Source organism: Parasteatoda tepidariorum, chromosome 9 (assembly GCF_043381705.1).
Source record: "Parasteatoda tepidariorum isolate YZ-2023 chromosome 9, CAS_Ptep_4.0, whole genome shotgun sequence".
Lineage (NCBI taxonomy): Eukaryota > Metazoa > Arthropoda > Arachnida > Araneae > Theridiidae > Parasteatoda > Parasteatoda tepidariorum.
In genome coordinates, this window is record NC_092212.1 from 12,814,148 (window position 1) to 12,838,803 (window position 24,656).

The 24,656-nt window shown below is 28.6% G+C and overlaps 1 protein-coding gene across 3 annotated transcripts in view; it reads right to left on the reverse strand.

Moving 5' to 3' along the window:
• Positions 1-13,858: 13,858 nt before the first annotated feature.
• Positions 13,859-24,656, reverse strand: part of LOC107452415 (CSC1-like protein 2) — a 42,777-nt gene continuing 31,979 nt past the window's right edge. For all 3 annotated transcript variants that reach the window (XM_016068888.4, XM_016068889.4, XM_043053447.2), the window contains exons 21-23: positions 20,220-20,332; positions 18,458-18,523; positions 13,859-16,007 (exon numbers count right to left, since the gene is read on the reverse strand). In XM_016068888.4, the coding sequence (XP_015924374.2) occupies positions 15,822-16,007; positions 18,458-18,523; positions 20,220-20,332 (365 nt within the window). In that variant the 3' untranslated portion in view covers positions 13,859-15,821. The remainder of the gene's footprint in view (positions 16,008-18,457; positions 18,524-20,219; positions 20,333-24,656) is intronic.

Genomic DNA, 24,656 nt, shown 5'->3' on the forward strand with positions numbered 1-24,656 from the left:
TGTGGACTCACGAATCTTGTTAATATGTTCAGCATTTTTTATGTTTCCATTGATTTAAGGTACGAATTTAGATGTTTTAAAAAACTAACAGTTCTTCTGTACCAATTATAATGACTATTTCAACTACTTTTAACCTTGATATGTTCATCGTGCATATAATGCAAACCTAATTAGGATCTCCGTAATTTATGAGTTTTGTTGGAGAATTGTGCTTTTTATGTTGTATGAGTTTAAAGAATGTGTCATTTTTAATTAATCTATTTAAATTTGCATACGCTTAGTGATTTTTGTGATCTATTTAATGTTTATTCTTTTGTGAAATAAAAAATATTTATATATAAAAAGCACCATTCACTTGGCTCGAATTTCTTACGAAATATATTCTGATTTTTATTTTTTTATTAAATTCTAGATGATTTCCTGAACTTGTACGGTATTTAATCTTTCGACTAGTGAGTTACTTGAATTATATTTCCGATTTTTACATGTTCATGAGAATTAAATAAACAAATGTCAGTAAGTTTGCGCTTTAGATATAAGTATAAATGTACATTTAACACAATAAATATATTGCTAGAAATGTGCAGCAAAAATAACTTTAGTCCAGTAATTAGATATAACTAAAAATGCATGTTTGAAAAAGAGGACGCTGCTCAGAATGTGTTTAAGAAAGTAAACATAGCTTTTGATTCTTTTTTATTATTATTTTAAATCACTGTTATGATTATTATATTTTAAGAGTTTATTATTTATTCACTGTGTTCATAAAAAAGAATTTAACAAGTTTTAATATTGATTTGCCACGAACCTTTTTAAGAGTAAAGTAGGATTGGATTGATGCTCACCTGATAGCAAAATAAGGTTTATTTTCACTTCGCAAAAACCTTTTAATGTAAACTTAAAAAGGTTTTGTAATGTGGTTTACTTGTAAACCTTCTAACCTTAAAACGAGATCTGTAATCTATTCTACGCACATTACCCTAATCCAAAACCTTGGAAAACAACCTTCTCTATAAAAACCTCACATCGAGGTTGATTTAGGGTTTTTAAGCGTGAAAAAATCATTTCATAAAGCTAGTCTCAAGGTGAAAATAATCTTAAATCTAGGTAATTATTATAAAGTTACCACGGTTTAGTTTCAAAGTGACGTCTTACAAAGCTTGCAATATATTTTTAGTATAATCGAAAAGCTTATGAAACGGAAATACTCAATAATGTTTCTGGATACGGCATGAATCTTTATGTGTTGTAAAATAGTCTTTCTGACGCATTTTTAAATAAGATATTGTTGAAAAATTTTATTTGTGTATTTATACATTCTGAATCTCAATTTTGATAATTGACTAACCTGTTTAATCTCTTTCGGTAATAACTAGCTAATTGTCTTTCATTGATATAACCCAATCTTAGCCACTTGAGTTTTTTCGTTAATTATTTTCACCTTTTTATGCAATGCAATAAAATTAATAAATTTTTAAACTATTATTTAAATCAGATAAAATAACTGCAGTTAATCCTATCTGCATTACTTTCCTGTGAAGAACACTCGACAATATCGCAGAACTTTGCTTCAATTAAAAAAAAAAAAAAAAAAATCGATATTTGAGTTTTAAAGCAAAATTTGTGCAGATCGAGTAGTTGTTAAACACTTGATGCCTTTTTTTAATAACAAACTTTTTAAATATTTTTATTGAAAACAAGTTGCAAAAGATAGTTTTTCTTCCAAATTACATGATAAATTATATTTCGCAACTTAATGCATTGCTTAAAAGCAAAGTTCATAGTAACACTGTCAAAAATATTGACAGTGAGTATTTTATTCGGAGACGTCTGAAAATTCACGTTTAAGGACGTGGAGTTTGAAAAACAATTTTCTCCCAATACTTGATCCAGGAGTTCCTTTGTCTTCTGGATGTAGTTCAAAATTACAAAGCTACGGAGTAGCACATTAGTAGTCTTAAACCCGAAATTTGTTCCGCTGTTCAACGACGGTTTTAAAATTACTAATTCTTTTTTGATAATCAAATCTTTTAAAATACAATAACCATAACAGTAGCTTAAATAATAAATTTAAAAAAATTAAGCTTTTTCATGGATCTGTCTTAAAAGTAAGGAATAAAATATTGTAGGTAACTTATAAAATTGTGTTTAGTTAATTTCGGCTAATTTTCCAGTATTATGCTACAAGTTTATCTTAAAATGTGTTGCAACAATTTCTTATAAATTCTTCGAGAAAGCAGATTTCGAAGTCGGAAAGCCACCGACTTTTCATTTGCTTTCTTTAAAAATTTTATAATTTTTGCAAGATAAACTTTATATATAATTAACATAATAGTTGGAAGATTTACCGAGACTATATAAATTCGATTTTATAAGTTACTCCCCAATATTTTATTACTTTTTCGTGCAAAAGCATATAAAATTCGATTCGTTGTTGAAACATGTCATTTGTTTACGTTAGCAACTATTCTTGCCATTCTATTTCGAGTAAACCAAGCCCGTCAAGTATCAATTATCTTAAGTGACACATTCCATATTCTTTCACAAATATTTCAGCCATTTTACTATGGATGGCTGACTGAATCTAAACAATAACAAGCTTCCTGAAACTAGAAAAAATTTAGAGAACTTATGGTGTATCTCTCCGCTTATGTTATGCTTACGAGTCGATGTGTAAACAGGCTTAATATTCTAGTTGTTAAAGATATTCCATAGTTTGTCTAAAATAAGGACTCCTCCAGACAATTGTCTGGACCTGAGGCGATGACCATGGTAACGAGGTTTGATTATTTCAAGTAGGGGTGCGATGTCACTACTTTGGAATAGTTTCGCCTCGGGTCGGCGAGAGAAAGGGAATCTTTTCGGACTATTGTGTTAGTCCTAGAGTGAAGCTACGCTCCCTAAAATGCGCCATTCTTGTTTCCGTGGCACCAGACGGCCTCAGACTTTGTGACGGGAGGAGTTCTAGTACTTTATTTACGTCGCACTAAAACTGCACAATTGGCTATAGGCGACATTCTTCGAAACATCCTTGAGGATGATCCGAAGACATGCAGTCGCGAGTTTGATCCTCTGCAGAGGGAATGGCTTTACCTGCTTTGGTAGCCCGACGACCTACAGTTTAATTTTGTTGAAATTCACTTGAAATCTTACCATTCATAAAAGTTTTCTGTAATTTATAAATTCTAAAAGGTCGATAGCCTAAAACAAATTTAAGTCAATTAATATCACAACACAAAGTTCCACGTTTCGAGTGTCATCCCTTATTTGACAAATCCTTTCTCTTTATATCGAAGTCTGTTATTTTTTAGAGTTGCATCATAGCATGCTTGCTGGTCTTCTGAATTCATTTATTTATTTCGTTGAAAGTTAAATTGAAAGAACACGTGATATTGCAAACACTACAAGTGTAATAATATTGAATGACTTGGCGTAAAAATCTATCTGAAGTAGTAACTCGGAAGTCTTACAACGAATTTTAATCACTAGCGCCGTCTGTTCTTAGCTTTAGACGGTCAACCATCCATTTACAAGGCCGGGGTAGCCTGGTTGGCAGGGCACTGGGCCCAAGTTCAAGAGTTCGTGGGTTCGATCCCAGCCGGCCGAAGACTCCCCGTGTAGTAAATGGTGANCAATTGTCTGGACCTGAGGCGATGACCATGGTAACGAGGTTTGATTATTTCAAGTAGGGGTGCGATGTCACTACTTTGGAATAGTTTCGCCTCGGGTCGGCGAGAGAAAGGGAATCTTTTCGGACTATTGTGTTAGTCCTAGAGTGAAGCTACGCTCCCTAAAATGCGCCATTCTTGTTTCCGTGGCACCAGACGGCCTCAGACTTTGTGACGGGAGGAGTTCTTAGTTTAGACAAACTAGGAGGTAGGTAAGTACTTTATTTACGTAGCACTAAAACTGCACAATTGGCTATAGGCGACAGTCTGGGAAACATCCCTGAGGATGATCTGAAGACATGCAGTCGCAAGTTTGATCCTCTGCAGAGGAAATGGCTTCCCTGCTTTGGTAGCCCGACGACCTACAGTCTAATTATTTTGAATTTTGTTCAAATTCACTTGAAATCTTACCATTCATTAGAGTTTTCTGTAATTTATAAATTCTAAAAGGTCGATAGCCTAAAACAAATTTAAGTCAATTAATATCACAACACAAAGTTCCACGTTTCGAGTGTCATCCCTTATTTGACAAATCCTTTCTCTTTATATCGTAGTCTGTTATTTTTTAGAGTTGCATCATAGCATGCCTGCGGGTCTTCTGGATTCATTTGTTATTTCTTTCGTTTAAAGTTAAATTGAAAGAACTCGTGATATTGCGAACACTACAAGTATAATAATGTTGAATAGATTGGCATAAAAATCGATCTTAAGTAGTAACTCGGAAGTCTTACAACGAATTTTAATCACTAGCTCCGTCTGTTCTTAGCTTTAGACTGTCAACCATCCATTTACAAGGCCGGGAGGGTGGGGGTGTATCCTGGTTGATAGGACACTGCGCGCAAGCCCGTGAGTTCGATCCCAGCCGGCCGAAGACTTCCCGTGTGACTGATGCACGTTAAATCTGTCGAGTCGCAAAGTCCTTCATGTTCCCATAACAAATCAATACCTCTGGGGGTACTGATCCAGGAGTTTCCTTGTGTTCTGGATTGGGTTCAAAATGACAAGGCTACGGAGTTGAACATTAGTAGTCGTAAACCCAAAAATTGGGTCTGCTGTTCAACGACGGATATAATATAAAAAAAAATCCATTTACGCTGATGACTGAACTTTTAAAAAGTAATTTAACGTTAAAGATCATACGATAAAATCACAAACAAATAATTTACAATTGATTATATTTTTTTATGTTAAACTAACAATTCACAATTGAACAAACAAATAATTTACAATTTTTATTGTACTACTTTATGTTAAAGTAAAAAATCACTTGCGAAATCAGATCAAAAAATCAAATTGCGAAAAAATCATTTTTGAAAAATTTCCTTGAATGGAATAATTAAAATTGCTCCTCGTAGTCGATGTTTAAATATCAGAACCCTAGAGTTAACGGTTCAGGATTCAAAATAACTTTTCGTGATAAGAACAGATAAAATACTTAGTAAAAATAGAATACTTAATAAAAGAAACAAATATTCAGTAAAAGAAGAAAAATACAATCACATGTTATTTTTCTTAAACGCACATTTTGAATTATTTTCAATATTTCAAAAATTCATGTCCTTTTAATAAACACACCACATTGAAAAGTAAGATGCTCAAAAAAATTTTCTTACATAGGAATACCAGGCAGGTGTAAACAAACTTTTGTTTTCATTGCATACAAAAATCAAAGATTGGATTTGAATTCCAAAAAAGACATCGAAGATATTTTTAATTAATTCTTTATTTTTATAGTACTTTTTAAACTGGTGAAATTTCTACAAAACGTAATTTTTAAAGAATCAGATTTCGTGTCCTAACCTCAGATAAGTAATAGTTTAAAGATGCCAATTTTTTCATTTAATCGGCGGAAGATGTTTCATTGCGATGATGTGATGTCGAACTATATACTACAATATTTATCTATAAATGGGATTTAAAAATATATTTTAATAATATCATAAAAGGTAAATTCTAAACCATATAAGAATACGATGGGGAAAAAACTGACATGTTTTCCCCTTTCATAATATTTTCGCCTTTAGAATGTCAAAGATATATTTTAAAATTTTCACGATGCTTAATTTAAACACCATGTTCGATGCAGTTTTAAGTTCCATATAGTTTCCAATTTTTTAATCGGCTTAAAAATCGGAACAGAAATTTAAATACTTCCTATTCCTATGACTTTCTTTTTTTTCTTTCCTCCAGACGTGGACACGTACCTAGGTTTGCAAAACCCTTACCCGTATAGTCCACGTCTGGCTACCAGTCCAGCTCGCCACAACCCGGCGAGCTAGCCTGATCAGTGGGAATTTATTTTAAAAAAAATTTGCATATTACATAATGCATATAAAAAATTTTACAATAAAAAACAACATTTAAAGTCTTGCAGAAGACAATGAAGTGCAACACATTTGCTTCAGAAAAAACAATGAATGAAACAATAAATGAAGAAAAAAGAACATGAACTACTAAAAAAATGAATTTTGTTATATACATAAAAATTTAAAAAAGAGAAATAAAAAGAAAAAGAATAAAGAAAGTGTACATAAATATAATGTATCATGTTAGACAAAAAAACATATTTTAAATATATGAATATATATATTTTTTATTAAGAATTTTTTTTTTTTTGGCAGACCATAATCTTAATGAGGTTAACATTAAAATTTTATTAATTTATCATTAATGGATAAAAAATGCATAGTGTTTTTAAGTTTAGTATTTAAAGTCTTGTTAGTTAGGAAGTTTTTCTGCCATTTGTATAGGTTATATTGATTTGGCGGACGGGTATGCCAAGAGGCAGTGTAAATACATTCAGTAAAATAATGCCCTGGAGTGCCCAGTTGGCCGCATGTACATTGATCAGTGTCAGTAATGTTTAGGAATTTGAAATATGTAGGGAAGGGACCATGTCCAGTAAGGAACCATATTTCTTGCTTTGTAGGTATGGATTTAAAGTAGTTTGTCGATGTTATCCCAATATATTTGCCAGCCTTTATAGATTGAAGTTTTGAGTTGTTTCCTGAGAAAAGAAATAGGATACGGATAGAAATAGTTTTGTTTATTAGTCGTGGATAATTTGGCGAGGGCATCTGCTTGTTCATTACCTTGTTCCTATCACTATCCACACGCAAATGGTGAAAGCATGGGAAGTGTTGCCGTAAGTAAATAGTTCTGCTATGCACCAGCTATAGCCCATTTTGATCGCCAATCCAATTCAGACCCTACAGAGGACTGACAGATTTTATTTTACAACAGTCGTTGAAAGCAATTTTTGCGAAGCAAAGGCGAACGCCCTCAGGCGAGATCCCCTGAGCTATCATGGCTCATAGAAATCAGATTTTTTTTTAAATATTTTATTTCATATCCGTCACTGAACAGCTGATCCAATTTCGGGTTTACGACTACTAATGTTCAACTCTGTAGCCTTGCAATTTTGAACTAATCTAGAAGACAAGGAAACTCCTGGATCAGTACCACCAGAGGTATTGATTTGTTATGGGAACATGGAGGACTTTGCGACTTGACAGATTTAACATGCATCAGTCACCATTTACTACACGGGGAGTCTTCGGCATGGAAATCTGATTGTGTAAAGTCGGTGAATTATATAATTCACTGTGAATCATATGATGGGCCGTTGAAATAATTCTCCAACCTTTATTAATTAAATTTTACATGGTCATTCAAGATGCGCCGTGCGAAACAATTCATGAATAATAAAGAGGGTGGGTGTTAGTTTTGATTTTCAAATAGATTCAAATCTTTCCAAGTTAGGAAAGTAGAACCACGATGGCTCAGGGGATAGAGCATTCGCCTTCCAATGAGGTGAACCGGGGTTCGATCCCGACGATGGCTGGTCGATACAGAACTCCGCATCCGGCTTGCACTGAAAACTACATTAAAGATAATTCTAAAAAAAAGCAACATGTAAATTGTAAAAAATATTTTTAACAATTAAATGAGAAAAATATTAAGAGGAAAAATATCGTAGTACGTGAAAGGAGGAGAGAATGGAGAACCGGTCTTCTCCCCAGATGGCGTTGCGATCGCCTACAGTAAGTAGGGGAGATGATTAATACGTCCCATTTAAAGGCGATGTTCGTGGAACACCGTGAGTTATATCTTGTATTGCAATCAATATAACTTCAGACTCCAACAGACCGCTGCGACTCTTTTTAATTTCCTTGACGAGTAAAACGCAACTTAACCAGAGATGTCAATTGCTCCGAACTAGCCCAAAATAATTTTAAAAAAAACATTTAATAACTACACAGGAAATTTCGAAAATATTTGACTATTTTTGCTTGCTTTTTAAAAGGTATAGCACGACACAAATACTATAAAGTGNGTGCTCAAAATATTGTGTCACGTGCCATAAATGGCACGCGTGCCATTGGTTCGCCATCCCTGCCCTACGGTATCGAAAAGCAAATGATTCTTTCTAAAAGATATCTAGAAGTAAACAATTCTTTTGCTATAGGATAACTGGAAGCAAACGATTCTTTCATGAGAATATCTGAAAGCAAATGATTCTGTCATTAAGATATCTGGAAGGAAGTAAACAATTGTTTCACTAGGATATCTGGAAGCTTAATGAATCACCAATTGCTTGAAGCACCAAGCCACAACAAAGGCTAGTTACGGCGTTATCCTCTGATAAAGATATTTGTTTGAAAGTAACTATGTCGTGAACAAAAAAGGTTAGAGCAACCCTCTGGTCTGCTGACTTTTTAATGTGATAAAAAAAAAGATTTAAAAATAATAAACAATATAGATGGCTTTATTATAGCTAGTATCATACATAAATGAATTCAAATTTCATTACAATGAAAATAAATATAGCAACAAATAAACAAACATGAACAAACACAATATAAACTATGCAAATTAAAATCTGAGCTCAATAAATAAATAAACATTTTCTACAACCTTATATGAAAATTATGATCTAATTTACAATGAATAAGCATTCAAGCAAAGCTCAACAAAAACAGAAGAAAATTTGTGACAATAATATGGGTCAATAGCATATGAAATGTGAACTATTCTTTAATTAATTGTTCCTCAAAAAGATCCAAGAAATTTGTTTAATATGAAGGCATCAAATCAAACTATCTAATGAAGATGTATAAAATTTTTTAAGTTCTTTGACAATCATAAAATTATAAATTAAATACATCATACTTTTATTTGCTATCAATTTCAAAAAACAATTAAAAAAAAGAATCTTTTATGATTAATGTATTAATTTTATGATAATGTAATAAAGTAGTTAAGTACACAAAAAGTTCAACTTTTTTATAACTATTAAAATAATAGTTAATCAGAGAATTACTTTGTTGAGCTAATCACATAAATGGAACTTGTTTTTTATGACTAAACTGAAATATTATGAGGTTCTCTAAAATTTATTTTACTTAACTCTATGATGAAGTTGTATGTATTTGTACTCAATTCATATGTACTCAGGAAATGTTAAGAAACAATCTTTAATTTTAGCTCAAGCTCAGCTAGTTACAGATATCACATCTATGCATAGCACAAATAGAATATTGTTTGGAATACCGAACCATGGTCCATGGCATTGAACCTTAAAAAAAAAACAGTGTAGAGAATACCAGACAATGGCACTTATCTTAGAGAAACCCATCAGTATAGGAAATACCGGGCAAGGAATTTTTAACCTTAAAAAACATTAGACAAAGATTAGCAGTTATTATTCCCACAGCTGCTTATTGGATATTAAAATATCAAATAAATGCCTAAATATATCAAATGAGATCTATCAACTAAGTGGTTGTTGACATTCACCAAAGAAGGCCAACTGTCACCAATTTCCCGATTTCGGTCTTTTACAATGACATACATANACATTATGCCTCAAACTTTTAATTAAATATACAACGTTAAAAATTAAAATATAGATATATATATATATGAAGCAAATTATACATTTTACATGGATAGATAACAATAACACTATAATAAAATTTTATTTGACATACAATATATCATATTGTGTCACGATGGCAAATTATATGTTAGAGAAAATTAGTTATCAGAAGAACTGAAATGAATAGAATTAGAGTGTGAGAAGGAAGTCAGTAAGTTTAAGACTTTTTCACTTAAATATTCTCATCCCAAACTATCTTAAAGATAAAGATTTTAAGTATGGATAGATAAAATATAGATGAATTTCATAGTGATAGATAAATTCCATAGAGTTTTTTAGTATAAAAAAAACTTTAAAAAAATGAAAAATTTAATTAAAATTTTTTAATAGTAACATAAAATATATAAGGGTATGACAAATTTACAATCAAACATTCTGAGAAAATTAACAAATATTACAGGAATACAAATTTCTGAATTTCAATAATAAAAAATAATATTTATTTAACAAATCTTTCCAATTTCTTTTTGTTAAATATAAAAAAGGGTAGAATATGTCACGGACGGGACTAAACCAGCACATTTTAAGTAAACAAAGAATATTAAAAATGTTAAAGGCATACGGTAGGAATAACTTAATAATAAAATGTACACAGAACTTAATATTTATACTAAAGACAACAAAAATATAATTTTCAAGTGTAATTATAACAAAACATAGTTTAACGGGTTAAATTAATTTCAGTCCTTTCAATATTTATGTACATAGCAAACATTTGCTTTTTTTATAAGCTTTAATTTTTTTTGCTTATTAATAAAGGCAAACATAATGATAAAACTATTTGACAATTAAAATTCTGTGAGAAAATATTTTAACATTTAATAAGAGTTCTAAATAACTTAATTTTAAAATAAAAATAATAAGATCTCATGTACGGTAAGAATAAAATAAAGTATCTAAATGCATTTATAATTGTTTTTAGTTACAATATATACAAAACGGAAATAGCAAAAATATGACTAGTTATAAAGTTCATGTAAAAAATTCACAACCAAAGCAAAAAAAAATTCATGCCCAGCAATATATATATTTATATATATAGATATCATATATAGATATAGATATACAATTTTAAAAATTATTACACAGGTCTTGGCTTTCTGATTAAAGAGTCAACATGGACGGTTGACCGGACAAAGCTAAGCACAGATAGTGCTAGGGGAAAAAATTTATTGTAAGACATTCAGGCTACTACTTCAGATTGATTTTTGCCCCTTAGATTCAATATTATTATACTTGTAGTGTTCAAAATATTGCATGTACTTTTACTCTAACTTTCAACAAAACAAATAAATTTATTCGAAAGAACCTGCAAGTATGCTATGATGCTACCCAAAAAATAACAATCAGCGATATTTTCCCCGATTATAACCATAGAATCAGGACATGTTGGAATTTATAAATTTCAGAAAACTCATATGAAAAGTAAAATTTCAAGCACATTTGAAAAGAAATCAGAATATAATAAAATTTCTAGAATATTCAGCCGGTTTACACATTGCTTAATATGCATAACATAAGCGGAGGGATACACTGTAAGTTTTCTAACTTTCTTTTGGAAACTTGTTATTGTTTACATTCAGTCAACCATCCATATCTGATCAAAAACAATTTTATTCAAACTATGTTTATTTCAATTAATCTTTGCGGAGCAGCAAATTCAAAATCTAATTTTTAAGTTATTCTATGAATAAATTAGTGATTAATACTTTAGTAAGGTTCAATTAATTTATTTTACAAAAAAAACTTACATTTTAAAAAATTAGCACCAAATTTTTTAATAAATAAAGCAGCACCAAATATAAGCTAAACCGATGAATATAGAGAAAAAAATACAAAGTAATAACACCCTTAGTCTTTTAATTATATTCTTTTTAGTACAGTACTACCTCCTGTAAGGGACACCACTGCATTTAAGACACATTCAATTTAAATGACAATTCTATTGAGCCCTTTGAATAGGGAACTTTATGTGTTTGCCTTTTAACAAGAAACACTTGATTAAAGGGATGCTGAAAAAAAAATTTCAAAATATAAGTAGAGAAACACAAAATAAAATATTGAATTATTCTTTCTTATCCAAGTGGAGAAAAAATTAATTTATTTTGCACACAATTCTTTTTTTTAAAAAATTAATCTAAAACAAGGCGAAGAACACATACTGCTATGTAAACAGAGTATATAGTTCCGGTTAAATGATGAAGAATCTCTCAGAGTGTTGAAAAAAGAAGAGATTCAGGTAAAAATTAACAAATTACAACATTGATAAAATAAAAAAAAGGTGGGTTGATTGATAGGGAATATATTTGAATAAAATAATAAAATTAAAAAAAAGAAACAATTGAGGTGAAGCTGATAAAAAAAAGAATCCCAGCTGTTTCTAAGTTTAAAGAATAGATTTCTTAACATTTCGGAAAGAATATCTCAGTCAATGTGCTTAATATATATAATTAAAACATTCTAATTCAAAAAAATTTTTTACTAGTATTTAACTATAATTTAATTTAGTTTGATACATTATTTTAAATGAATTTCTGCAAGAACAAAATTCCATTGTTCATATATATTTCAGCAAAAAAAATTATTTTTTTTAATTAGAAACTTTCAATTCTCATGTACTGAAAAAAAAAAGACTTCTGAATAACGGTTTATCTGAATTCTTTTAAATTAAAATTTTCTGAATTTTTTTTTAAAGGAGAAAAAGTTTGGTTCGTCTGGTGCCCCCTACAGAAAGGTATTACAGTATTTAGTTTTCTAAAAAGGGAAATTATATACAGTTTAACAGAAAGGGAACATAATTCGCCAAATTTCAGTAACCATGTCTTAAAATGTTGAAAATTCTTTAAGATTACTGACCAATAATTTTGACACTATAATCAAAAATATAATAATGAGTTTGAAAGTCGGAAATCATATCAAAAATGTAGTGTTCATTTTAAGTGAGTGAATCAATTTTTGATTACAAATCACATTATAAAATGATCACATATTTATTTCAGAATTTATTACATATCACATAATGAAATAAGAAACTATCAGTTCAAAATGTTTAGAATTTTACTAAACTTACTTTTATGGAGCTTTTGTTCATAATAATTCCATATTTATTAAATAATTGAATGCACATGGAGGGGGGGGGGGAGTTTGGAGACAATTTTTAAATCAGCATTTGTTAAATTTAGTTGTGCTTTAAAGACCATTAATTTTTAACAATAGCTTTTTGTCTGTTGAGAGACAATTTTTACTATTAATTTATTTTACCATTATTAATAAAATCTTTTCCATTTACCTTATCATTAATTATCTTTAAAGCAGTATTAAAAACTACATCATTTAAATAACATTACTTTCAAACAGTTCACTGAATTGCACAGTTTTATACCATTTCCATGCTGCTGGATTTAACTGACTTCCAACTATAAAAATTTCCTTTAAAAATTTCTACATTTTTAAATTCAAGTTTTGAAAAGTAATAAAGATCTTTTTCTTTTGGCATACTATAAAAAGCTGGGTTTTTTTTTCAAAAATAAATAAATAAAAATATAACATACTTTTCTTTTAAATTAGAAAATTAAAACGTGTGCATTTATGTATCACATTGTCACAACTGTATTTTATCAAATAACATATTTATGCAAATAATTTTTTCTTCACTTGACGTTATAAAACTAGTGATTTATAAGTCTTGTTAAAATATAGTAATTAGGAACGCTTATATAAGTGCCCATCAATCTAAGAACTTGAAATAGCTTAGCAAATAGTATTTACTTGCACCTAAGATATTAAAATAATATCTCCTATCATTATTTGTATCTTTAAACAATCATAAAATATTATAGAACTGTTTTCAATTCATATAAATCAATTTAGAAAATTAATTTTCTTAAATTTCATCTAACCAATGTTAAGTGAAAGCTTATATTTTTTGTCCAGTTTTTCAGAAATTCTAATAAAAAGTACACTTGCAAAATAAAAGTACATAATGGTCTCACAATGGACACCCAGTGGCTGAGTAATAGGGCTTTGCGCTTTCATTCCATGGGTCCTAGGTTTGATCCGAGGGCCAGGCAAGGTTGACTCAGCCTTTCATCCCTTCAGTGGGTCGATGAAATGAGTACCAAGCATTCTTAAGGACTAAGCACTGGGGGTTCCACGTTTGGTTGACCACCCAATCGGAACATCTGCTCCTGCACCCCAGAGCCGAACGGCAAAAAAACTGAGATGTGCCATCGATGAGCTGTCGTGCCACTGAGTTTAGTTTTTAAATGGTCTCACATAATCATATGTTATATTTAACAAATACTTTAACTTAAGAATGAAATGTTTACAAAAATGCATAGAAAATACTATCTATACTTTGAAAGACAAAACTCTCTGTGTAATGAAAACAATTGAAGAAAAAATGAGATTATTTAAAGGTAAATTGATATATTCTAAATTACATTTGACGCCTTCGTTCAATCACCACAATAGCTTTTATCAGGTTATAAGCTTCCTAGAAATCTCTACATACAGAATTAGAAATTAATTGTAATAACAATAATAATGATGTAAAACAAAGTTCTATTTAGTAACAGTAAAACAATACTTTTGAAATCACAAATAAAACTAATAAGTTTTATGTTTAAAATAATGACTAATGTCCAACAAGAAGCTAAATAAATATGACAATTGAAATGATTACTTTGACAGCATTTTTATGAAATAAAAGCATAAGCAGGAATATCATGGGTTGATGCAAAAATAAAAGTAAGTGTTTAGAAAATCGTTACTAAGTACTTTAGCAGTTAACTATTCAAAACATTTTTAAACTCAAATTACAATATTATACCTTATTTATTAACTATTTCTAAGAAAATCTGCAAAGTCAGTAATAATAAATGATTTTATATATGAAACTATTATTTTAGTGAAATAGAGTAAAACCTGTTTAAAAAGTTTTTCTTTTTATGTAATGTATACTTTTGCTACCATTTTATCCCATATTTCTACGAATATATTTCTTCCCATATTACTACAAGACTAAATTAATTCTTTTAAAAAATTTTGCTTTTCACCTTTTCCATGTAAAAAAGTTTTCTTAGACTGGCAGTTTTTCGTTCAAAATATGAAAAATTATTAGAAAACAAAAACTATACTTGGCCTTTTGACAACACAAAGTAAAAAATCTGCATAATTTATCAATAACTGTTTCAGCAATAATTCTGCAAATTTCAACATGGTTTTTTAAGTTCTGATATTTTGAATACAATATTATTACACCATGGGGAGTTTGATTTGTTAAGTAAATTAATTACTTTTTGAGAGGCTTGATTCCATTATCACTCCAAGTGGATTTCTGATCATTTTTAAGTAGTTAATGGATTTTAGCTTGGTTTCTAAAATCTCCGATCACAGTGCTGACGCAAATATCCTCAGTGGTAGATGATGGCTAATGGGTTAGAGTCCCTTTCCATCAGGCTGACTGTGGAAGGTTTACCTGTCGGTGCAATGCAAATGCAGGTTAGTTACATAAAAAATCTACCCCGAAGGAAAATTTCTCTCAATACTTGATCCAGGAGTTTCCTTGTTTACTGAATTTAATTCAAATTACAAGGCTAAGAAGTTGAACATCAGTACTCATAAACCCAAAATCGGGTCGCCAGCTCAACGATAGTTGTGCAATAAAATAAAATCCCCTTTTGAGCAGTTAGAAGGAAAGGCCCTCCCGCAACAGCCTATGGCGGTTAAGACTCTACAATTTTGTAACCAGCTATGTAGGCTTCAAGCCACTGCTGGACATCGATCCCCAGTTTTTTCACGATGACGGTTCAGCGTCTTAATCACTAAGCCATCACGGCTTCTTTTTAGCAGTTTTTATTGCAAATTTTTATTTGCAATATTTGCACATTTAAGATTTCTAAAAAAATAATTTTTTCCGACATACTGAAATTTTAATTAATTTTTCTAAGAAGTTTTTTCCTCTTCCCCACGAAAAACTTTTTAAATAGGATTACCAAAAAAATATTGAACAGATTTGAGCTAAAAACTTGATAAATAAGATTAGGGGCGTAAGAAAATAGAAAATGCAAAGCAAATTATATAAAAAGAGATCAGTATTTGTTTTTATTACACTCTAAATATTGTATTGCACCAAAAATAGCATTTTAAGTAAATAACGACAGTTCAAATTGCACACACTACCCTGTCATTTCTCACAAGTAAAGTGATGCTCAGAATCTCTGATAGTGTTCTGATGCAAAATTATCACATTCGGTGGTGTCAGGAATATTAAGACTTCCCCCATCAGGAGTGGACTGCACGCTGTCTTCATTAGTTCCATACGATCTGTCTTGGATGATGGTTGTAAATATTTCGCCCTTAGAGGCTGAGCGCTTTAGGACCATAGGTAGATAAGGCTAAAAATTACATAACATAAATGTTAACAACACACTTAGATAAAATGAAAAACTATCTGCGAACACAAAATATGAAATAGATCTCCTTTAGAGGCTGAGCACTTCAAGGACCATAGGTAGATAAGGCTAAAAATTACATAGCATAGATGTTAACAACACACTCAGATAAAATTTAAAAAAACTATCAGCGAACACAAAATATCAAATAAAAATCTTTCCGCAATTGATTAATTCTTATAACTAGTTTCAACCATTTTGTCACCACCTCATTTTGGTGATATTTGGTGGAAAATCATGGATTTTTTTTAATATTTATGAAACTCTGTATTGATTCACAACCACATGGATGAGAGTTAAAAAAAAACAAGCTGAAAATAGAAATCCAAAAATGTTACGTGCAAAAAAACTTCTTAAATATTTGAAAAAAATACCCGAAATTTGAGAAAGGAAAAAGTATATGTAGGAATCATTTATAAACAGAATGTTATCTATGTTTTAATTAAAGTATCGATGCGATATTTTATTCATCTACTTAAATTGTGGGAATATGAATCTCAATGTGCAATTTTCAAACCACGCAAACACGAATATCGATATTAATTTTAAAATAGCGTCAATAAAAATTTTTATGTTTGAATTTATATCCGGGTTAATACGAATCTCGATGTTCGATATTAAAATCAAGTGAACATAAATCTTGATATTTGAATTTAAAATCACATGAATACGAATCTTGATTTTAAAATCGTGAAAATATGAAACACAAAATGCTATCTTAAATCGCTTAAACATGAATCATGATGTGTGATTTTAAATCATATGAACATAAATTCCAATGTGTGTTAATCTCTGCTTTTTACGGGCAAAATAAAATTCTCTGACAATTCCAAGTTTTTCCTGTTCTCCCTGACCCCTGTTATCCCAACAAATTTTTTTTCTTCAGATAAGGCTGTAAAAGCTGATCTAAACAGAAATTTTCTTGGGATCAAATTCACGAACAAAATATATGTACTAAAAACATAAATTACTTTTTAAGGAACCTCATTTTAGCGATCAACGGCAGGAAGGGTCGCAATGTGATTAGCATTGCCCACTGACAGTATCTTCTAAGCAAATTGCTGACAAATAAAATTGATATTTGTTATCAGATCAATTCTTTAATATTTCATAAAATATTATTTAATAAATTCTTTAATAAAGCAATGAATGTATTTTTGATGATTCAAAAACTAGAAAAAGCACTTTCACAACAGTCTGCTATGTGCAAAGAGAGTCATGGAGGTTAAGGGTTCACATTTTCTTGACCAACTGCAGGATGATGACAATATGGTCAGAATTAGGCACCAACTATCCTTATTTCCCAGACCACCTGGTACCCATCAATCTAAAGCAGAGTGAATTTCTAACTACCATTGGGGATCAAACCTCAAGGTTTAATAGTAAGAGTACCTAAACCACTAATCGTATCTAAATTGCAATAACAATAATGAAAAATTATAATAAACTTTGCGGTTTGTGCAAAATAATCAAATAATTCTAAATCTTTTCCTTCTTGTCTACTAAAAACATGTCAATTTTACATTTATCAGAATAATAATTAATTCAAAATTATTATTTTTATTTCAGTTTCTTTGAATAAATCAAAAAAATGTTTGATATTTTGCATTTTTTATCATAGGTATTATAATTTTAAACTTTGTTTTTTAAAGATATTTTGATACTGTTACATTTCACTTTTATTTCTCTCACTTCTTTCATAAATCTTTTAGACAAAATTATTTATTTAGTCAATAAATGTAAAAGAAGAGAACATAATAAATAAGATATATATATATATAATTAGAAGCTATTCAGCATTTTCATACCATATACAAACACCAAAAGAAATAAGTATTTATTTTGGTAGTGTAAATGGAAACTGTTTATAGCGTAAAAATAGCTGTATTGCAAACCATGACTAATATTCACTATTTTCAGGGTGCAGAGCCAGATTTTTTAACAAAAAATAATCACCTTTTAATTACTTTTCAAGCACTCAAAAAATATTTTTAATCACTTTACAAAAAAAAAAAAAATCATAATTAGGATCTGTGCATCAATAAAAATTATTTTTTTCTGTCATTTAAAGTTCTTAATTAATAAATATAAAATCAATAAAACTCAAAAACTTTGTATAATCATGATAAAAAAAAAAGTAGATTCAGATAAATATCACAGAGAAAATTGTGAAAATGATGCATTTTTTTGTAATTTATAATGACAATTGACACGGCAAAGAAAAAATCCCTTTTTAAAAGATGGAAAATTAAGCACTTTTTACAAATTCTGAATAAAAGAAGCATCTTTAAGGACTAATAAAAAATGTAAATCAAAAATAGGCACACTTTTTAAAACCACTAAGCACCCTGATTTTATACAACAACAAATTTGAAGTCAGGAATTATTTGTACCTGCTGTGAAATTTCATCGGATCTTGAGGGCTCTGAACTATTTCTACGACTTTGAGAAGAGAATGCCTACAAAAGAATTAAGAAATAGAAGTGTTTAAGTAATCCCTTTGATGCTGATCACTTTTACCATACAAAAAAGGTTTTGTTTTTAATCAAAATATTTAAATTTAGTTAAAATATGTTTTTATATATAATTCAACTTCTTCTAATTAAAGAAAGAACAACTTTTTAAAATCTAAATGTTTCTTTAGCTTGAGGATAATTTAATAAACAAGCAAATTTTAGATTAATTAAAGTATTCTTTTTATAAAAGTCATTTTTATTAAAAAAAATAGTACACAAAGTATTAAGTAAGAAAAGAATAACAATGGTAATGAAAACTGTTTAATAATTAGAGAGTATTGTCTCATACTCTCAAGCGTTTCCAAGTCATAGCCATGTTCAATTTTTGTTTTATATTACAGTTACTTTTAATTTTGAAAGAAATTATAACTTGGTAAATAAATTTTAACTAAAACTTTACTACAAAAATTGAGTTTAAGTCAAATAAATTTTAATAAGCATCAATTAAATATGCAATAAACTTAAAGTTTGCTTCACTGAATGTAATACACTGTACAGTTAAATAAAATTATGAATTTCTTAATGTTTTTCTCAATCAAGTAACGAAAAAAATTAAAAATTTATACTTAATCTTTTTACATTGGAAAACATGAAAGGAAAGTTGTTGGTTAGTTAGACAAAAGATTAGTTATAAAGTTAAATAAAATTATGAATTACTTAATGCTTTTCTTAATAAAGCAAAGAAAAAAAAATTATAAATTAAGATTTATTATGTTCACATTAGAAAACATTAAATAAAATTTGGTTACTAGGTGAAAATTTAATCATTTGATATAAATAGGGAATAAAAAATTTGTAGTTGAACTTTAACTCATGCTTTATTTTTTGCACTACAATTTATCTATTTTATTAATTATTATATACTTAACTTTTAAAACCAGTTTTACTCAGTAAAATGATGATTAAATAACACTGAACTATAATTTAAGGTCTTCGAGGTGAGCTGGTAGCATTTTTTTGTTTAAAGTCAGCATTTAAATTTGTAACAAAAAAAGGAAAAATATTTACTATTAAAAAATACAAGTCACAATGCAGATTCTTTTATTTTCATAAGACTAAAGTCTTTCACAATAAATTTCTTATAAAAACTTAAACAATAAAGAAAATATTAAAAATCTTGATGCAAAATTCTTTAATTTTTTAAAAGTCTTTAAAAAAAATTTCTTTTTTTAAAAATTAAGTTTTTTTTTAAAATAAAATTAAAAAGCAAACATTAAGATTTCAATTGCTTTTATAAAATTGCAAAAAATATTTATGATTGAAAATAAAATCTATATTGAGATATAAAAAGAAAAAATATGATAAAAATGTATGAAAATATAATGAAAATTGGTCAACAAACAAGTAAGTTGTTCTACTCATGCAAAATATTATTTTGCGAAAAAATTTCCTTTTTATTTGTAAGACGTTTTAAGTTTAAAAGTTATTTATAATGTTTATGACATTGAAATTTTTACAAGATAGAAATAACTTCAAATATTACAAAACTATTCTTAATACACTATAAAAAATAAATTTATGTGGGAGAAAAGTTATTTTTTTAAATTATGACACACATTTTCCAATTTTAGAGAAAACTAAAAACCATTGCTTATATATAATAATTTTTGTTTAAAAAAGGAAGAAAAAAAACTCTTACTTTGTATGAAATTGGGCTGAGTATGAGAAACCACTGAAAAAAGATTTGACCAATAAAAATCATAGCTGTCATCAAACATATGCCTAAGGATACTATGGACATTTGCATCCAACCTACAAAATATTTAAGAAGTAATAAATTATGAGAGTGATACACAGAAGACAAAAAACAACCTAAGATACAAAAATAACAGAAACATATATTACAGCACAAATTCAAAATATAGGTCCAAATAGGTGAAATAGGTTTTTGTTTTTTTCAATATTGCATTCAAACTGTAGTAAGAGAACAAGAAGATTATGCAAGATGGTAACAATATTTGCTAAACCACACATTCAATTACAATTTACAGATAAGTATAGAATTACAGTAGTCTCTGCTTAATGTGATAGCAGTTAATGTTATCATTTGCTATATTGCTATCAATATCACTCAGACTCTGATTTCTTCTATACATTTGTATGTTAAAATTATCGCTTTATGCGATCATTACATCATTTAATGTTATCAGTATTTATATTTATTTTTTCAATTTTTTTTATTCATTCTTGTTTTATTTATATTTATTGCGTAAATTCAGAAAAAATACCTTTTCTTTCCTTGTGCTAATTTTTGGATTTCACAGAATTCTTTTTCTTTTTTTTAATGCTAGAATTCAAATTTTTTCACTCCTTCTTAAATTGTAGGTTGGACAGGTCTGTTAATGAAATGTGCTTTTCTTTGACTCAGAAAACTAGGCTCTTGATGCGGTGCACATCTTTTCATGGAATCTAGTTTCTGCTAAAATCATCAGAAATTGCTTCGCTCACAAAATATTTCGCACAAAAAGGTATCCAAGAAGAAGAAATTATAGAACAGCCTTCAGATTTGACAACTTGAGAGTTCGAGTTTTTAATTGAAATTAATAAAAATATCTATGTAACCTCAACATTAACAAAATAAGAAGTTTGCCAGATTGTTAAAACGAAAAAGAAGGATAATCGATTATAGAACAACCTTTCAGTTTTGCCAACTCAAGAGTTCAAGAATTTGATGAAAACTAATAAAAACATCTAAGTAGCTTCCACATTAACAGAGTAAGAAGTTTGTCAGATTGTTATAACGAAAAAGAAGGATAATCGATTATAGAACAACCTTTCAGTTTTGCCAACTCAAGAGTTCAAGAATTTGATGAAAATTTATAAAAACATCGACGTAGCTTCACATTAACAGAATAAGAAGTTTGCCAGATTGTTATAGCGAAAAAGATGGATGATCAAACTACCGACAATGAACATCAAATGAAGATGTAGAGTTCCTAGATGTTGATCCACCTCATTCAAGTGCTGAAATGCAATGAAAGTGTGGAAACATTGAGTACAATACCGAGCCGATGACTTTAAAAAACATTATGATAAGTGAATAATTTAGAAATGAACTTCTGAGGAAACATTTCAGACAATTAAGTATTGTCTGAATGATGTATGTTTCTAAATGATGTATAATTCTTATAAATTTAAGGAATATTACAGTACATAAATATATGATTGTTTTTCTTTATGTTATTTTTTAACTTAGTATGTGAGTTTCAAATTATTAAATTTATGAAAATATTTACCCCAACCTGCCCCTACTGAGGGCATACGGGTAAATGTTTATTAAAAACCAAGTAAAAAAAAACATTAAAGAACATAAAATACAAAAAATGCATAAAATACATAAGATACAAAAGTCAAATGGCAACAGCCCGTAAACTTTGCGGGCGAACAATACTCTTGAACAAAATTAGTAATCTACAATTAGTCAGAATATTAAATCTTTAAGAAAACTTGACAAATATATCTGGCATGTATGCCATGAAAAGTCCAGGTCAACAGACCCTAAAATAAGGATTAAAAGCACAATTAAATTTAAAACACCAGCAATATTAGAAGCAAATTAAAATATAAATTGCCATTCCAGGTCAACAGACCCTTATATTGAGGCAATCAAATGGCATAAATTTTAAAAACTAATCATAGGACAAATTGCCTATTAAGGAAACAATTAAACGAGTTACAAATAGTAAAATCATCAAAATAGTGTTGAAATAGTAAAAGTGGATTAAAATGGTGTGAATGACGAGGACAGTTCAAATCCAACCTAAGAATACCATGAGATTTAAAAAATTTTTAAAGTCACTAAAAGTCCAGTTTTAAGGATAGTCATCCCGGCTAAAAATCAAAATCGCCGAACCAGAGTCTCCAGTGATGAGGTTATTAAAGCGAGAAAATTAGAGTTGACTCAGGGGATAAAATTACGTTTGGAATTACGTAAAATCACAAAATTATTACATTTATATAATTTTACGATTTTTCTTATTGTTATCAAAATCATCATGTCACAAAGTAATCAAAATTAGTAGAAACTAGACTTACTGCATTAGCAAATACTCATAAAATTTTTTAGCAGAGATTAATTTTTGTAAGAATTGCTAGTAAGTAGACACAAATGACTTGCGCAAGAAAAAATTTATGAATAAAAACATTCGGTGCAAATTAGATAAATTTTTAAATTGGTAGGGAAAAATATGTAACTAAAAGAATTGACTGAAAGATAAATAAAAAATTAGAAAGCCTGAAAGAATAGCTAATTACAGAAAACTTCAAAATAACAAAATGTAACATAAAATTATAAGCTACACTATTAATTGCAATAAAAGAATTATATATTATAAACAGAAGATAATACAAAATTATGAATACCATATCAATAAACTATAGATAAAAAGACAGTGAAGAAAAAGAATTTTAAACAGCAAAAAAACATTAATAAATTATAGATACATGTTTATTTAAATCATAATGAAGTCGAGGTTCAACACTACATAAGTACGAAAAACAAAAAAAAAATGCAAGCAAAATTTTCTCAAAAAGTGTTTTTAATGGGTTTTTTTAATAAATAAATAAGCAATTACCAATTTACCCTATCCCAAAAAAGCCAATTTGTGATTTTTGACAAATTTTTTGAATAAATTCAGATTATATTGAAATACTGTAAGTTTTGACAAGTTTAAAAAAGTTTAATCAAATGACTTGACACAAGTTTAATTGTCTTTAATTGTTTGTGTATAGATAATAAGATGAATAGATCAAATATGTTTTATAAAAGCTAAAACATTAAAGTGTTTTTCAATAAAATTATACTTTTAAAAAATAAAACAAGGCATAGACTGATATGATACTTTTATAATACTTCTGATACTTTTATGATAGTTAGTTCCTTCATTTATTGTTCATTTAATTATTTATTTATTATTTTAATTATCTGGTTTTTGAATCTTCTTCTTCTTTTCGGTTTTTGAATCATCAATCTACAAATAATGTGCTGCTGTAATTTTTTCAAATGTTCAAGAACAAAGATTTTGGATTAGATACCAGAAACTGTATTTTATGCAATTTAGAATTATAATGGTATAATTATTAATAATAGAAATATGGAGAGACGATGTTTAATAAGTTTTAAAAAGGTTTTCAATTAAAGAAAATCCCATATTATAGCTTATAAATAATTTTAATAACATTTACTATTTTTTAAAAATATGAACTAAAAATTTTAAACAAAATACTAAAAATAACTTAGCTAAAACCGCCAATGAATTTTTAAACCCTTTAAGGTTAAATAACTTATTATCGAACGATGTTTTGACTCTTTTTATAATTTCAATAACAGATGGCGCCAGTGGTACTGTTAATCAAGAAATATTTTGTTTTTATTATTTTCTTTCCTTTTTTTTTAGTTTCAGTTTAGATTTATTCATTATGTTGGTAGATGAGTAATATTTATGTTTGGCAATATGGCCATTGAAATTTCAATTACTCATTTATAATTCAATGAAAAATATTTCAGTGTTATCTATAAATCATGCTCTGATAATCAATCAAAGAAATAAAGTATATATCCGGTAAGATTTTGAAAACTTATTTGTTGTGCTAAGTTGTCATAATTTTCATTTTCCCACATTGTATTAGTTTCTATAATTTTAATGATATTCTACTTAACTTTTATGATTTTTCCATTATATAAGTTTATGATTTATTTAAGATTCATTCCATTTTTTGGTCCTTCGAGACCGGAGTGAAAAATCCGAGCTATTGTTTATAATTTAGTTTCGATTTCAATTAAGAGAGCTAGATAAAAGTATTTTATATTGCTCTAGTTAACATTGTTTTTTTTTAATCTTATTTTCGGTCCGTCAATAAATCTTTGATCTTAAATCTTGTATTTTGTAATTATAATGGAAACTTTAAAGAAAAGACGTAGCATTTTGAAAGGTAAAGTAACGCGTATAAACAATATTCTGAAACCGAAATTTGTGTCTGGGGAAATAGAAAGAGCGGAATTAGATGTTTTTTCGGCTCAAATAAATGAAATATGGGTGGAGCTTAATGAGATTCATACGGAAATTATCGTTTCTTG